Source organism: Oncorhynchus kisutch, unplaced genomic scaffold, assembly GCF_002021735.2.
Source record: "Oncorhynchus kisutch isolate 150728-3 unplaced genomic scaffold, Okis_V2 scaffold1887, whole genome shotgun sequence".
In the NCBI taxonomy this organism is placed as follows: domain Eukaryota; kingdom Metazoa; phylum Chordata; class Actinopteri; order Salmoniformes; family Salmonidae; genus Oncorhynchus; species Oncorhynchus kisutch.
In genome coordinates, this window is record NW_022263832.1 from 4,239 (window position 1) to 20,845 (window position 16,607).

Consider the following 16,607-nt stretch of genomic DNA (forward strand, 5'->3'; position numbering starts at 1 on the left):
ATTTTTATAAAAAGCAATGTTGTTCTCTGACCTGCAAATACGATGATAGCTTCATGCAATGATTTTACAATAAAGGAGATATTTCCACCCCTACTCTTGTCCATGGTAGTCTGCAAACCCAAAACCTGGCCCCAGCCCTGTACACTATCAAAATTCCTGCAATGCCATGTAATGCATACTGGATGAAAAACAATTTCTTAAACTGCAATCTAAGGCTCTGAACTCGGGTCTGTCCAAAAAGTGATGGTAAATGGTAGACATGTTCTCCACTACTGTTTAATTATTATTTTGGATATAGGGGAGGGTCACTTTTTTAAAATACTTTTTTTTGCATTTAGGCACTATTAGGGTAAAAATATATTTTGAGGGCCATCCATTTTCATTTCAAAGGTACAATTTTCTCCATGTAACCGTTACTATGAACAAACTTCACTCCCTCACCGCTCCCTAAAAGATGAAATCGGTGTTTCCCTTAGTCCTGCTTGGAACCAACGTCTTTCAAGATATGTTCGCCCTCTGGTTGGTATTGTAATTGTAACGCAGTCCTTTTTGAACAGACTACGGGTGATTTATGACAAGCATCCTGTACAGCGGAGGTAAAGAATGTCATTTTTTGGTGGCAATATCCTAGACTATTTGTATGAATGAAAAATAATGGTGTGACCTACTGTTATTTTATTTATTTCCTATTTATGTTATCGAAAAGTGTCTGGTACGGCCATTTCTTATCAAGAGAGATGGTAAAATATCTATATCTACTGTCCATATATGAAATGTGTAACCTGCTCAAATCAATCGGGGGGGGGGTGGAGTTATTTGTGCCTGAAGGCTACAGATGCGCTGGGCTACAGATGCGTTGGGCTACAGATGCGTTGGGCTACAGATGCGTTGGGCTACATTGGGCTACAGATGCGTTGGGCTACAGATACGTTGGGCTCCAGCTACGTTAGGCTACAGATACGTGTTGCAGTGATAGGACATAGGCCTAACATTTGAGCGAGCGAGAAAAATACTTTTAGCGCAAGCCCTGAGCCGAATGACTCCACTGCCCCAGCACAGAGAGAAAGAGAATTGCTCTTTTTCAGGGACTCACAAGGCTCAATTGAATGTCCTGATGCCGCAGGAAAATTCTCTGCCACAGAGGGATGAAGTTAAGACATCTGTACTTTGAGCTGATACTGTCACGCCCTGGTCTTAATATTTTGTGTTTTCTTTGTCACAAACTGGCTCAAAGCCCGTAACAAAAGGGAGACAACGTGGAGATAAGGAGTAACAAAATATATGTTTATTAAATAAGTAACTAAGTATAATATCTAACGGTATCAGTAATCACTAGTGTAAGTGAGTGTTTTGCATGCATGAATGTGATAATGCAGGGTGTTGAAAGATGCTAAAGCAAACAACCAAAAAAACACCAAGAAAAACAACCAAATCTATAAAGGTGTCTGCATGGAGAGAGTCTCCTCCATGAATAGGGAAGTGGTGTATTTATCCTGGGAGACACCGGGCCCAGGTGTTTTCCATGTAGCTGACGACCCTCCCAACTCCGCCCACCAGCATCCTAATAAGGAAATGACAAAGAGAGAATACGGCAGACAGAGTGGGAGGGTCGTCACATCTTTATTATTTTGGTCAGGCCAGGGTGTGACATGGGTTAATTATGTGGTGTGTTTTTGTCTTGTTTTTTTTGTAGGTCTTGGGATTGTGGTATAGTGGGGTTATCTAGAAAAGTCTATGGTTGCCTGAAGTGGTTCTCAATCAGAGGCAGGTTTTTATCGTTGTCTCTGATTGGGAACCATATTTAGGCAGCCATATTCTTTGAGTGTTTCGTGGGTGATTGTTCCTGTCTCTGTGTTTGTTTGCACAAAATAAGGCTGTTTAGGTTTTCACATTACGTTTATTGTTTTTGTATTATTTGTGTTTATCTTTGATTAAAGATGTATCGAATTAACCACGCTGCATTTTGGTCCTCCTCTCCTTCATCGGAAGAAAACCATAACAAATACTTGCAATCAGACTTCCAGTATATATTTAAAAGTAATCAGGTTAATTACAGTTGTGCAATAAGAATACAGTTATCAAGGAGAAAATATAGGGAGGCTTCAATGTAAAAAGATACTCACTAATCTAAGTCTATAAGCCTAGAAAATACCATGATGACATAGAAAATGTATGTCATCAGATTGGTTAACAATTGCTCCCATAAGTAAGAATATTTCCAACTTTTTCCTTCCCAGGGCAGATCCAGATCTCAATAATTACCATAATGTAATTACCATCACTCTGCTTGGCCAAAACAATGATACAAAATAATAAAAACATCCAACACTCTCAGAACTAAATCAACACAACTCAATCTAAATGACAGGAGTGCACATCTGTGTTGCTCCTGCTTTGAATCAACCGTTGTCCGGCAACAGAGTAACATAGTTATCAGTCAGTCCTTGCACCCATAGATCCATCTATGAATTTGAGTTACATTTCTCCAGCCCCATTCCTCAACCGTTTATCAAAAAGTGGCACAGTGATCACTTTGTTTCTATTGTTATTGACTTGTTAATTGTTTACTCCATGTGTAACTCTTTGTTGTATGCTCACACTGCTATGCTTTATCTTGGCCAGGTCGCAGTTGTAAATGAGAACTTGTTCTCAACTAGCCTACCTGGTTAAATAAAGGTGAAATAAAAAATAAAAAAATTGTTTCTATTGGAATTTGCCACTTTAATGAATAGGTAAATATATTTCAAGTTATCCATCTACACAAATAAATCAATACAATAGCTAAGCCCATTAAAACACCCAGGAAGAAGGGCCCAAGGAAAATGGGAGTGGATCTGGAGTAACTCAAAGGCGCAACTGCACATACAATACTGTTTAGAATATTAGACAATAGGCTCCCTCCTTCCCCACTCTCATTCTTCCAGTGCACTCCAGCCTTCACTTTGAAAGATAAATCTCTCGAACGAATAGCACATGCACTACGGCTGCCAATAAAACCACTCCCTTGATTGCAACAAAGTAAGAATCAATTATTTAAAATGGTAAGAAACACCAGAATTAACAAAGTGCTCAGCATATAAACGGAACCAGTCAAACCCTGTCCTTTACAAAAAATGGAATCTATGCAGAAGTCATCAATTGCGAAAGGCTCATCAGATGTAGAAGCTGGAAGGAATAGAGACAGAGGTTTGATACAGAGATGCAGCATAATATGAATATATGAATAACAATGTAACAATTTGGCAATTATTATTTTAATATAACATTGGTTTCAGTCAGTTACAATCCAGTAAGAGAGAATTGAGAAGTGGATTGAAATCAGCTATTTATTGGGTGTAATGTAAACTCACCAGGTGTTGTTGAAGGGCCATCAGTTGTTGAAGTGGTCGCTGGAATATATAGACAGAGAGGTTGGAAACTTAGCACAAGCACTTCCTGTAAAGTCCTGTAGCCCCCAAAATATGAGATTTGGACTCTTTTATAAACGCTCAAAGCCCCACCCGCCTTCGATCCTGCTGATTGGATTGTATAGAGCAGTACAGCTGTTTAAACTCCTATCACCTGCTCCCCTTTCTCTCCCTGAATGTTGACCAATTCCACTGACTACTTCACTAAACTCTTTGCAGTCCATAAGTCATTCATTTTCAATGGAGGCAGATCACCTTGATTTGTCCCACTCGTGTGTGTTTTCCGTTGTACCTTGCTGCAACCACCAGTTAATTGATTTAAAATGTATTTTGTGACATTTTAAGAGTATCAACTCGACAGCAACAATAATTCAGGAGGGCCGAGGTAAACTATTGTTTGCTAATTCTAGAATTCACACAATAATATTTTTGCATGGAGCACAAGCCACCAGCACAACTCAACATTCCAGATAGTGCCAAGGAAGCCCAAAATGTGTCTTCTGCAGAGGACAGGACAAAGCCATAATAATACTTGATCAGTCATAGTGTAAAAACTATTGGTCGCCAAATCCGGAGAAATGACAGACAATGTAAAAAACTGTTGGTCATTAAATCCATCTCGAAGGACCATGTAAAAACAATTGGTCCCTAAATACAATAAGGAAAAATACCAGAGTTTTGGTGCAGAAACGGGAAAATAGTGCTATTCAATGTTATCAAGTGATGTTGCACACCAGATGATGTCAAAGTGTATCCTGGTGAACTTGTCTTTTTTTTAAAATGTTTTAAACATAGCCATCAAGTAGAAGTAGCTGTAGATATAATACTTTACAAATGTATTTCCAAATACATTCACGTAAACTACTTTTTAAAAACGTTGAATAATTCTTTTGAAATGTATTTAAAGTAATTGAAATACATGAAATAGTATTTGAACCCAGGTTTGTTGAAAGTACCATTTGTCTGGAAGGCCCAGCGACCAGCGACATTGACATTGCTGGTGTAACTGAAAGTTGTGTCGTTGCTTTGAAATGACCCCGGGATCGAGAAGTAGTGGATGGAGTTGACTGTGTCATAGCCAGCCTAGAAATACACATATCATAGATCGTTATTATAATTTATTAAAAGCATCAGAGATAAAATACTATCCATACATAATTCACATCAGGAATGCAATTTATGCTCATGATAATGAATATAAACCCATATATTATTCTTCATGAAAATGTATAATATGCATTCATTCTTCTGACCTGAATATTTTGAGTTGTTGGTACAATCTCCCCATAGTTCATCAGGATGAAGGAGGATTGGCCACCAGCAATCAGAACCACTTGGAAGGTGATTTCCTTATATTAAGGAAATTAGATACACATTTTAATACATACTGTAGCCCCCTGTGTCATGGACCAATCTTGCCCATTATACATCTTATATCATAACTTCACAGGCTTTTACTAATCGGCTTAAAAATAACTAAGCATCACTTTAGCTGACAATAGAAACAGAGTTACAAGAAAAAGTCTTACTGTTCCAAAAGTGTTGTAGTAGGGAACCTTATCCCAGGTAGCAACGAAGACCCAATTAACAGAGAAGCCCAGATTTGGGAAGTACTGATTAATATCTTGTGTGGCCTGTTGAAGAACACTGCCACTGCTGTACTGCCGGTAAGAGATGGTACCATTCCGCCTGTTGTCCAAATCGGTCCAAAATGGAGCAATCAGATCTCTTGAGGAAAATGCAGGGAATCGGTATGGTGTGTAACTGGCAAATGCTGCATTGAAGGTCAGATGTCCATTGTGGTTCACCTGAAATGAAATGTCTTAATTTAAATGGAAATAAAGCCTGTATGACAGTTTAGACACAACTGGTTACGCTTCATCATTTGTTTATTTGTAAGGACAGATCTTTGGAGAAGATGGTTTTGCATCGCTTACAACACTGACAAGTGAAAGTCAATGAAAATCAGACAAAATGCGTGAATAAATAAAGTACATGCAACATATTGTATGGGACACTTTTAAATGTACTTTTAGAGGCCATTCAATACAATACTCATCATTAAAACAAAAGCAGTTTAGGTCAAAATAGATTAGACTGATAAAGGACATAGAGGAAGTAACAGTGCAGGCAGATGGTAATGGAAACTGTACTGTAGAGGCACAACATAGGAAATAGAGGAAGTAACAGTGCAGGCAGATGGTAATGGAAACTGTACTGTAGAGGCACAACATAGGAAATAGAGGAAGTAACAGTGCAGGCAGATGGTAATGGAAACTGTACTGTAGAGGCACAACATAGGAAATAGAGGAAGTAACAGTGCAGGCAGATGGTAATGGAAACTGTACTGTAGAGGCACAACATAGGAAATAGAGGAAGTAACAGTGCAGGCAGATGGTAATGGAAACTGTACTGTAGAGGCACAACATAGGAAATAGAGGAAGTAACAGTGCAGGCAGATGGTAATGGAAACTGTACTGTAGAGGCACAACATAGGAAATAGAGGAAGTAACAGTGCAGGCAGATGGTAATGGAAACTGTACTGTAGAGGCACAAAATAGGCTAGAGAAAAAAACAAAAAGAAATGGAGGTACTTATTCAAGAATGATCAAGTGTAATGTATTACAAAAATAAAGTGAATTAGATGGAAAATTGTGAAAAATGCACAACATTTCTCTTGAATCTTCAACATAGAAATTCTACCGGAAATAATTTACAGAAACTTGTTACAAATGATGGAGTTATCCATGATTCAAATTATATTTTGAAAAATGAAGCAAAATATTTTAAGCATGTTTTCTTTTCAGTCTCCTCTATTTGCACTGAATGGTGTTAACTGTAATGATTTCTTTCCTAATAATAATAATAATTTAAAATGAACACATTTACAGAAAGACCTGTGTGAATGCCAACTTACTTGAAGAGGAACTTTTTGAGGCAATAAAATATTTTCAGTCTTGAAAACATCAGGGCTTGACGGTATACCAGTAGAGGTACATCAGAACTTTTTTTGATGTACTCAAATATCCATTATCCATATTTTAATTACTCCTATACAAATGGTAGACGTTCAAGTTCTCAACCAGGTGTGATTTCCTTACCACTAAAACAGGACCCAAGTGGTATAAAGATCCAGTCCATTTTAAAAACTGGAGGCCTCTAATGCTTCAATGTTGTGATGTGAAAATCCTGGCGAAATGCATAGCACATAGAATAAAACATGTTTTACCAGATATTGTTCATTGCTGATCAGACAGGATTTTTACATGGACCATATATTGGAGATAATATATGACAATTACTTGAAACAATTGAACATTATGAAACATAGAAGATACCAGGCTTGGTCTTCATAGCAGATTTTGAAAAGGCATTTGATAAAGTACGATTAGAATTTCTATATAAATGCCTGGATTACTTTAATTTTGGTGAATCTCTTATACAATAGGTTAAAGTTATGTACAGCAACCCCAGGTGTAAAATAGTAAATAATGGTTACTTCTCAGAAAGTACTGAGCTTTTGAGTCAAACAAGGCTGTCCGTTGTCTCCATATCTATTTATTATGGCCTTTGAAATGCTAGCTATTAAAATTAGATCCAACAAGAACATCAAGGGGTTAGAAATCCAGGGGATAAAAACAAAAATGTCAATGTATGCTGATGACTCGTTTTTTCTTAAGTCCGCAATCTGGATCCCTGCACAGTCTAATTGAATTTGATTTGGAATGCTAAGCCAGACAAATTAAAAGTGCCTATTTATATAATGAATATGAGTTTGGGGGGCTAAAATTATTAAATATTAGCATTTGAAACCTTTCACTAAAAGCTTCACTAATACATAAATTATACTAAACCCAAAATGGTTCTCCAGTAGATTATTAAGAAAGGCTCAGCCTTTGTTCAAAAATGGCCTTTTTGCATGTATACAGATTGAAACTTCTAATTTATGACAAATTGAAAATGAAATTTTGTTTAAAGTATTGCCCTTTCTTAAACAAGCCGTACAAAACTGGTTACAATTTCAGTTTTATCCTCAAGACAAGATATAACAAATATTACAACAAATATTATAGTTAAACTCAAATATACTGATTAATAACAAAAACATTCTTTATAGATTTTCTTTTAAATGGTATTATATTTATTAATGATATTATGAATAGAAATGGAGGAGTTATGTCACATATTTAGCTATTGAAAATATATGGGAATATCTGCTCAATCCAAACTTACAACCAAATGGATGCAGTACTACCACAAAAATGGAGGAGGCAAGTGGAAAAGGGAGACGGTAGGGAATTTGTTTGCCTGCCATATATTAAAGATACAAATTGCCTGAAAGGAACTTGCATAAATAGAAAAATTTACCAGTTCCATTTGAGGACAAAAATGTTGACAGCTGCGCCATACAGGTTGCAAAAAAAAATGGGAAGAGATTTTCGATGTACCAATTCCATGACACATGGTTTATGAACTAGTACAAAAAACTATACTTGATTCAACACTTAGAGTTTTTAAATGTAAGTTTTTATATATAACTCTTGCCACCAACAGAATGCTATATATAGGGGGCATACAACAATCTCAGCTTTGTAAATTTTGCCTGGGAAGAGAGAGAATTAATAGATAATTTACTCTGGTATTGCCCCCATGTAGCTTGTTTTTGGTCACAGGTTCAGGAATGGTTAAAAAAAATCACAACATCCTCTTAAAATTAACCCTCCAAATAGCAGTGTTGGGCTATTTCGAAAGACATAGTTAGTCAATAAATAATATAATGATACTCGTAGGAAAGGTTTTCATCTTTAGCTCACAATTTGTGGTTACTATATGATTAGAAAGGTTAAAAAAAGGATCTAAAACATCACAGGACAATTGATAAATATATGGCACATGGAAACCAAACAAGGGTGGTCTATGGTGATAGATGGGATGGGCTGAGAGTGGCTGAGGGGTGGTCTATGGTGATAGGTGGGATGGGCTGAGAGTGGCTGAGGGGTGGTCTATGGTGATAGGTGGGATGGGCTGAGAGTGGCTGAGGGGTGGGATTAAAGAGCTGAGGTCTATGGTGATAGGTGGGATGGGCTGAGAGTGGCTGAGGGGTGGGATTAAAGAGCTGAGGTCTATGGTGATAAGTGGGATGGGCTGAGAGTGGCTGAGGGGTGGGATTAAAGAGCTGAGGTCTATGGTGATAGGTGGGATGGGCTGAGAGTGGCTGAGGGGTGGGATTAAAGAGCTGAGGTCTATGGTGATAGGTGGGATGGGCTGAGAGTGGCTGAGGGGTGGGATTAAAGAGCTGAGGTCTATGGTAATAGGTGGGATGGGCTGAGAGTGGCTGAGGGGTGGGATTAAAGAGCTGAGGTCTATGGTGATAGGTGGGATGGGCTGAGAGTGGCTGAGGGGTGGGATTAAAGAGCTGAGGTCTATGGTGATAGGTGGGATGGGCTGAGAGTGGCTGAGGGGTGGGATTAAAGAGCTGAGGTCTATGGTGATAGGTGGGATGGGCTGAGAGTGGCTGAGGGGTGGGATTAAAGAGCTGAGGTCTATGGTGATAGGTGGGATGGGCTGAGAGTGGCTGAGGGGTGGGATTAAAGAGCTGAGGTCTATGGTGATAGGTGGGATGGGCTGAGAGTGGCTGAGGGGTGGGATTAAAGAGCTGAGGTCTATGGTGATAGGTGGGATGGGCTGAGAGTGGCTGAGGGGTGGGATTAAAGAGCTGAGGTCTATGGTGATAGGTGGGATGGGCTGAGAGTGGCTGAGGGGTGGGATTAAAGAGCTGAGGTCTATGGTGATAGGTGGGATGGGCTGAGAGTGGTTGAGGGGTGGGATTAAAGAGCTGGGGTCTATGGTGATAGGTGGGATGGGCTGAGAGTGGCTGAGGGGTGGGATTAAAGAGCTGAGGTCTATGGTGATAGGTGGGATGGGCTGAGAGTGGCTGAGGGGTGGGATTAAAGAGCTGAGGTCTATGGTGATAGGTGGGATGGGCTGAGAGTGGCTGAGGGGTGGGATTAAAGAGCTGAGGTCTATGGTGATAGGTGGGATGGGCTGAGAGTGGCTGAGGGGTGGGATTAAAGAGCTGAGGTCTATGGTGATAGGTGGGATGGGCTGAGAGTGGCTGAGGGGTGGGATTAAAGAGCTGAGGTCTATGGTGATAGGTGGGATGGGCTGAGAGTGGCTGAGGGGTGGGATTAAAGAGCTGAGGTCTATGGTGATAGGTGGGATGGGCTGAGAGTGGCTGAGGGGTGGGATTAAAGAGCTGAGGTCTATGGTGATAGGTGGGATGGGCTGAGAGTGGCTGAGGGGTGGGATTAAAGAGCTGAGGTCTATGGTGATAAGTGGGATGGGCTGAGAGTGGCTGAGGGGTGGGATTAAAGAGCTGAGGTCTATGGTGATAGGTGGGATGGGCTGAGAGTGGCTGAGGGGTGGGATTAAAGAGCTGAGGTCTATGGTGATAGGTGGGATGGGCTGAGAGTGGCTGAGGGGTGGGATTAAAGAGCTGAGGTCTATGGTGATAGGTGGGATGGGCTGAGAGTGGCTGAGGGGTGGGATTAAAGAGCTGAGGTCTATGGTGATAGGTGGGATGGGCTGAGAGTGGCTGAGGGGTGGGATTAAAGAGCTGAGGTCTATGGTGATAGGTGGGATGGGCTGAGAGTGGCTGAGGGGTGGGATTAAAGAGCTGAGGTCTATGGTGATAGGTGGGATGGGCTGAGAGTGGCTGAGGGGTGGGATTAAAGAGCTGAGGTCTATGGTAATAGGTGGGATGGGCTGAGAGTGGCTGAGGGGTGGGATTAAAGAGCTGAGGTCTATGGTGATAGGTGGGATGGGCTGAGAGTGGCTGAGGGGTGGGATTAAAGAGCTGAGGTCTATGGTGATAGGTGGGATGGGCTGAGAGTGGCTGAGGGGTGGGATTAAAGAGCTGAGGTCTATGGTGATAGGTGGGATGGGCTGAGAGTGGCTGAAGGTTGGGATTAAAGAGCTGAGGTCTATGGTGATAGGTGGGATGGGCTGAGAGTGGCTGAGGGGTGGGATTAAAGAGCTGGGGTCTATGGTGATAGGTGGGATGGGCTGAGAGTGGCTGAGGGGTGGGATTAAAGAGCTGATGTTTGGTAATGTATTATTGTTATGTGACTGCTTTATATAAAAGTACCATGTATGTAAAAATGTGTAAAATGTATGTATATGTAGCAGAAATATCATAAAAAAAATAAAAAAAGATATTTGTACTCCGGGTGGTGGAGTAAAAAAAACACAAAAAAGCATGGAACATATTAATAAATACAGTGTGTACTACTATCACTCCATAATGTATGTAATGTATGTACTATCCCAGAGAGGTTAAAAACATTTGTTTTTACGCACGTGTATCTGTTGATACGGTTTTCCAAAATAAACAAATGGCTGTTCCAGGGTTATAGGAGGGGAACTTCCATCATCGGATCGGGAGCTCACTGTGTCTCCAGCCCCAAATGGATAGAGTGGGCCTGAGATTAACAAAATGGTCAGTTAATAACATCATTACAATTAGGTCATACAGCGATTATCTAACTATCTGTCACGGCCAACTTTCTGCATTGTCATCCTCACCCCAACTATTTTGTTGTTGATTTGGGTTATGCCACACACTAAAGGGAGAATAAACTCTTGGGATTTTTCAGCAATTCATCCAAAGTAAGTTTAGGTCATGGCGGGACACAAGATGCTTGGGAATTGGTTTTTAATTTGGGAATATTGACAAGTGGCAGTTGGAATGCAAGTGCACAATATTTCAATTCAAATTTTTCCCAAAACCATGTCAGACTGGAGGGATCACTATCAGACACATCACCAAGTGGCCATTCCATAAAGGGATTAGAGTCCAGGTGTTCTTTTAATATAACATTGGTTTCAGTCAGTTACAATCCACTAAGAGAGAAGTGGATTGAAATCAGCTATTTATTGGGTGTAATGTAAACTCACCAGGGGTTGTTGAAGGGCCATCAGTTGTTGAAGTGTTCACTGGAGGATATAGACAGAGAGGTTGGAAATGTAGCACTTCCTGTAAAACCCCGTAGCTCCCAAAATACAGGATTTGGTCTCTTTTGTAAACGCTTAAAGCCCCACTGATTTTAGATTGCGGCGGGACACGAGATGCTCAGGAATGGATCTTGAATGTTTGAATATGAACACGTGGCAGCTGGGATGTAAATCATATTGTCTGACTTCTCATTTTGCCCAAGCAATTCAGCCAAAGTGAGTTTAGGTCATGGCGGGACACAAGATGCTTGGGAATTGGTTTTTCATTTTGGAATATTGACAAGTGGCAGTTGGAATGCAAGTGCACAATATTTCAATTCTCATTTTGCCCAAAACCATGTCAGACTGGAGGGATCACTATCAGACACATCAGCAAGTGGCCATTCCATAATGGGCTTAGGGTCCAAGTGTTCTTTCAACATAAGATTGTCAACCTGTTGTTTTATGTAAACGATGCCGAGTCTCCAAGGCACTGTGTAATGGACAGGGCTGTCTCACTGTCTGGAGGCTACGATTGGATAGAGCACAATCAGTGCATCTGTTTAATCTACTGTTAGTGGGCAGGTGGACATTATTGTAATCCAAACCAAACCCTCATGTAAATCGTGATGCACAGTGATTGGCCACCCATCCAGTAGCAATCCCGCGTCACAACTATAACTTTATTGATCAAATCCCAGCTCTTTCATGACAACCCCACTAATATATAATATTTGTTATATAACATCTCATTAAGATAAGAGACGATTTCAGTCAGTTACAATCCACTAAGAGAGAATTGAGAAGTGGATTGAAATCAGCTATTTATTGGGTGTAATGTAAACTCACCAGGGGTTGTTGAAGGGCCATTAGTTGTTGAAGTGGTCGCTGGAGGATATAGACAGAGAGGTTGGAAATGTAGCACTTCCTGTAAAACCCCGTAGCCCCCAAAATACAGGATTTGGTCTCTTTTATAAACGCTTAAAGCCCCACTGATTTTAGATTGCGGCGGGACACGAGATGCTCAGGAATGGGTCTTGAATATGGACAAGTGGCAGCTGGGATGCAAGTGCATTTACTGCTTGTGAAGTTGCTAGCTAGCAAGTTAGCATAAACTAGCGCTAACTGGGCTAGTCATTGTCTAAATCAAGTGTTCCCAAACTCAGTCCCCGGGACCCAAAGCGATGCACGTTTAGTTTTGTTCTCTAACAATACACAGCTGATTCAAATGATCAAAGCTTAATGATTAGATGATTATTTGAATCAGTTGTGTAGTGCAGGGGCAAAAAACAAAATATGCACCCCTTGGGGTCCTGGGGACCGAGTTTGGGAAACCCTGGTCTAAATGACAGGCAGAAGCACATTCATAACAATAGTATGGTAACATCTTGTGGTCTAATGTGAATTACGGAGGGGGGGGGGGGGGGGGGTCAGTTACCGCAGAGAGCTATTTACCCCCTAGTACCCTACCCTGCTGCAACCACCGGTTGGTTTAAATGTAAGAGTAATGTGTTGCGTTGTCTCATGCTTCAACCACCAGTTGATTTTAAAAGTATTTTGTGACATTTCAAGAGTATCAACTCGACAGCAACAATAATTCATTACCGAGCCATGAGGGCCGAGGTAAACTAGGGTTGACTTCCATAGATTCGCTTTGCTCTGATTTGATTCATTTTTTGCTAATTCTAGTATTCAGAAAATATTAAGAGCACAAGCCACCAGCCCTCAACATTCTCAACATTCCAGAGAGTGCCAAAACCCAAAGCCCAAAACGTGTCTGCTGCAGAGGGACAAAGCCAGAAGAAAACCTATTCAGTCATAGTGTAAAAATGATTAGTCGCTAAATCCAAAAACATTGACATGATTGTAATCAAACCCAACCCTCATGTAAATCATGATGCACAGTGATTGGTGGACCAGTCAGTGGCAAGCCCGCGTCACACCTATACATTTACTGATCAAATCCCAGCTCTTTCATGACAACCCCACTAATATATAATATTTGTTATATAACATAACATCTCATTAAGATAAGAGACGATTTCAGTCAGTTACAATCCACTAAGAGAGAATTGAGAAGTGGATTGAAATCAGCTATTTATTGGGTGTAATGTAAACTCACCAGGGGTTGTTGAAGGGCCATTAGTTGTTGAAGTGTTCACTGGAGGATATAGACAGAGAGGTTGGAAATGTAGCACTTCCTGTAAAACCCCGTAGCCCCCAAAATACAGGATTTGGTCTCTTTTATAAACGCTTAAAGCCCCACTGATTTTAGATTGCGGCGGGACACGAGATGCTCGAGAATGGGTCTTGAATGTTTGAATATGAACAAGTGGCAGCAGGAATGTAAGTGCGTATTGTCTCAATTCTCATTTTTCCCAAAACCATGACAGACTGGAGGGATCACTATCAGACACATCAGCAAGTGGCCATTCCATAATGGGCTTAGGGTCCAAGTGTTCTTTCAACATAAGATTGTCAACACGTTGTCTTACAGTATATATACTGTATATAAAACAATATCTAAAGAAAGCCACACACTCTCTCACACACACTCCTATAGTATATGTAATACCACTTAAATGTAACTCAATTTTAGCTTAAATGTAATCACTGTAATCCCCAAAAGTAACTATTTATCATGAAGGGGCATAAACAATAACTACTAATGCTGCACACTCCAAGAAATGTACAAATCTCACCTTTCTGGTAAAAAAATATATAAATTGCTGCGGTGTAGTCACTTTTGAGGACACAAGCTCAAATACACAGTACAAATATGATAAAAATATGAAAATATGAAATATTTGATAAAAACTGTAGTTCTGGGTCGCCTCCCTGACCAGGGTTCTTCTTGCACGGTTGCTCAGTTTGGTCAGCGCTAGGCAGAGTCTGAGTAGTTCCATACTTTGTGCTCAAGGAAACGTTCAACACTCTAGAAATTGTTTTATTGTCATGACTTCCGCTGAAGTGGGCTCCTCTCCTTGTTCGGCCGGCGTTCGGCGGTCGACGTCACCGGCTTTCTAGCCATCGCCGCTCCATTTTTCATTTATCCATTTGTTTTGTCTTGTTCCCTGCACACCTGGTTTTCATTCCCAATCACACTACATTTATTTATTCCTCTGTTCCCCCTCATGTCTTTGTGTGAAATTGTTTGTTTGTTACATGTAGCCCAGTCCGTATTAGTCTGTGTTTGGCCCGTGTGTTTTGGTTATTTTGTACCATTCGTGTACTTTGGGCATATATTGCTATTTTCATTGGGTATGAATAAAGTGCGCCTATTATCACCCATCTCTGCTCTCCTGCACCTGACTTACCTTCAACCAGTAGCGCACACCCTGACATTTATACCTTTCCCCAGATGACCTCCGAGATGATGTGATCTACGGACAGTCCCTTGGCCTTCATGGTATAGTTTCTGCTCTGACATGCACTGTCAACTGTGGGACCTTTTATAGACAGATGTGTTTTATTTTTTTCCATCTTGTCCAAACAATTGAATTGGCCACAGGTGGACTCCAATAGAGTTGTAGTGACATTTCAAGGATGATCAAAGGAAATTGGATGCCCCTGAACTCAATTTGGAGTGTCATAGCAAAGGGGTGTGAATTCTTATGTAAATTTGACATTTCTGTATTTCATCTTTAAAAAATTAGCAAACAATTCGAAAAGCATGTTTTCATTTTATCATTATGGGGTATTGTGTGTAGATAGGTGAGCAAAAATGTATATTTAATCCATTTTAAATTCAGGCTGTAACACAAAGAATGTGTAACAAATCAAGGGGTATGAATACTTTCTGAAGCCACTGTATATTATACAGTATAACCAATTCCAATGCAAGTCAATGGAGAGTGAGGCATGCTCCAGTATTCTCCCTATTCCCCCCCTCTCTCACAAGTACACAAGTACAAGTACACACAAGTGGAGGCTGCTGAGGGGAGGACGGCTCGGAATAATGGCTGGAACGGTGTCAATGGAATGGCATGAAACACATGGAAACGATGTGTTTGATACCATTCCACTAATTCCGCTCCAGTCATTACCAAGAGCCTGTCCTCCCTAATTAAGGAGCCACCAACCTCCTTTGGTAGACACATACCACAGACATCCATGCACACCCGCGCAAAATCTTTCATTCTAATTCACAGATCTTCTCGAGTGACATTGTCACAATAGAAGTTAAATAGAAGTTATTTTAGGAAGCTTGTAGGCCAAGTTTTCACACCTGTAGTTTTCACACCAAGCATTCTTTCGGTAGAATAAGGAAGTCAAATCGATTCATCTGTGCTAGTTCAGGAACTACCACCTATGCCTCTCAGACTAAGTGATGTAATCTCTGCTTATTTCATGTTATGTAAGTATCTCATGACGGTTTCAGTTACAATTTAGTCCGAGTTGAAAAGTGGATTGAAATCAGTTATTGGGTGTAATGTAAACTCACCAAAATCAGCAGTGGTCACCTTACCTTTTGAAACAATGGAGGGGGGTCAAGGTGAGCTTAAAGCTTAAATTCACATGTAAAATACAAACACAATCCTCATCATACAAAGTGGATAAAGTACTTACTCGTCATCAACAAAAACAGCACAAAAAGCATCATGTGATTCCTCATTGTCACAAGCTCCTTGTCCATTCAAATCTAGAAGCAAAATGTTTCATATTTATCATCATAACCATGAATATCATTATCCCTTTCTTCAAAACTGTCTTCATTCCCATTTGACATGTTCTCTTCTACAAACAGATGTGTTAGAACAGCTCACCTGTTTCTGCACATTCACCCTTTCTTCTGTGTAGTTCTGTTGGGTTGGGACTATTGGTTCCTAGGTATAGTTTATACGTAGGTATGTTAAGAAGGTGGAATGTGGCCAACCCCCATAGCCAATGGCATACATGAATCACCCCAAGGACACTTACTGCAGGTTTTGGCACCAGGCTTATGTATTTTATATGTAAATCAAATGAATAAGGTGGAATAACAACAAATGGAATGCAATACATACATTTCAATTATGAGATTACAAAACAATTAGACCTAGACCTAGGTAGCTAACTGGTTTCTTAGCTATATTCACCTTCAATATCTTAATCAGGATCTTGATTTGCTGTAATAGTGTCACGCCCTGACCTGAGATATATCTGTTTTCTTTATATTTTGGTTAGGTCAGGGTTTGACATGCTAGTTTTTGTATTGTCTAGGAGTTT

General features: G+C 40.3%; 1 protein-coding gene across 1 annotated transcript; it reads right to left on the reverse strand.

Annotated features, from left to right (window-relative positions):
• Window positions 1-2,162: 2,162 nt before the first annotated feature.
• On the reverse strand, window positions 2,163-16,227 carry LOC116368212 (sushi, nidogen and EGF-like domain-containing protein 1). Its single transcript, XM_031819143.1, has 12 exons — window positions 16,166-16,227; window positions 15,969-16,041; window positions 15,844-15,867; window positions 13,522-13,560; window positions 12,249-12,287; window positions 11,364-11,402; window positions 10,767-10,888; window positions 4,937-5,215; window positions 4,661-4,756; window positions 4,364-4,490; window positions 3,351-3,389; window positions 2,163-3,165 (listed from the first exon to the last, which is right to left on the reverse strand). Exons 2-12 carry the CDS (start codon window positions 16,033-16,035, stop codon window positions 3,026-3,028), a joined length of 1,011 nt encoding a protein of 336 aa, XP_031675003.1. The 5' UTR covers window positions 16,036-16,041; window positions 16,166-16,227; the 3' UTR covers window positions 2,163-3,025.
• Window positions 16,228-16,607: the final 380 nt, after the last annotated feature.

Bases quoted from the DNA above. Each gene is read 5' to 3' on its own strand.
- LOC116368212 (XM_031819143.1), bottom strand. From the start codon at position 16,035: ATGGACAAGGAGCTTGTGACAATGAGGAATCACATGATGCTTTTTGTG. The intron at 4,757-4,936 runs GTAAGACTTTTT...CCTTAATATAAG, and splicing joins ACTACAACACTTTTGGAACA to GAAATCACCTTCCAAGTGGT. The intron at 4,491-4,660 runs GTCAGAAGAATG...GTGTATTTCTAG, and splicing joins CAACAACTCAAAATATTCAG to GCTGGCTATGACACAGTCAA.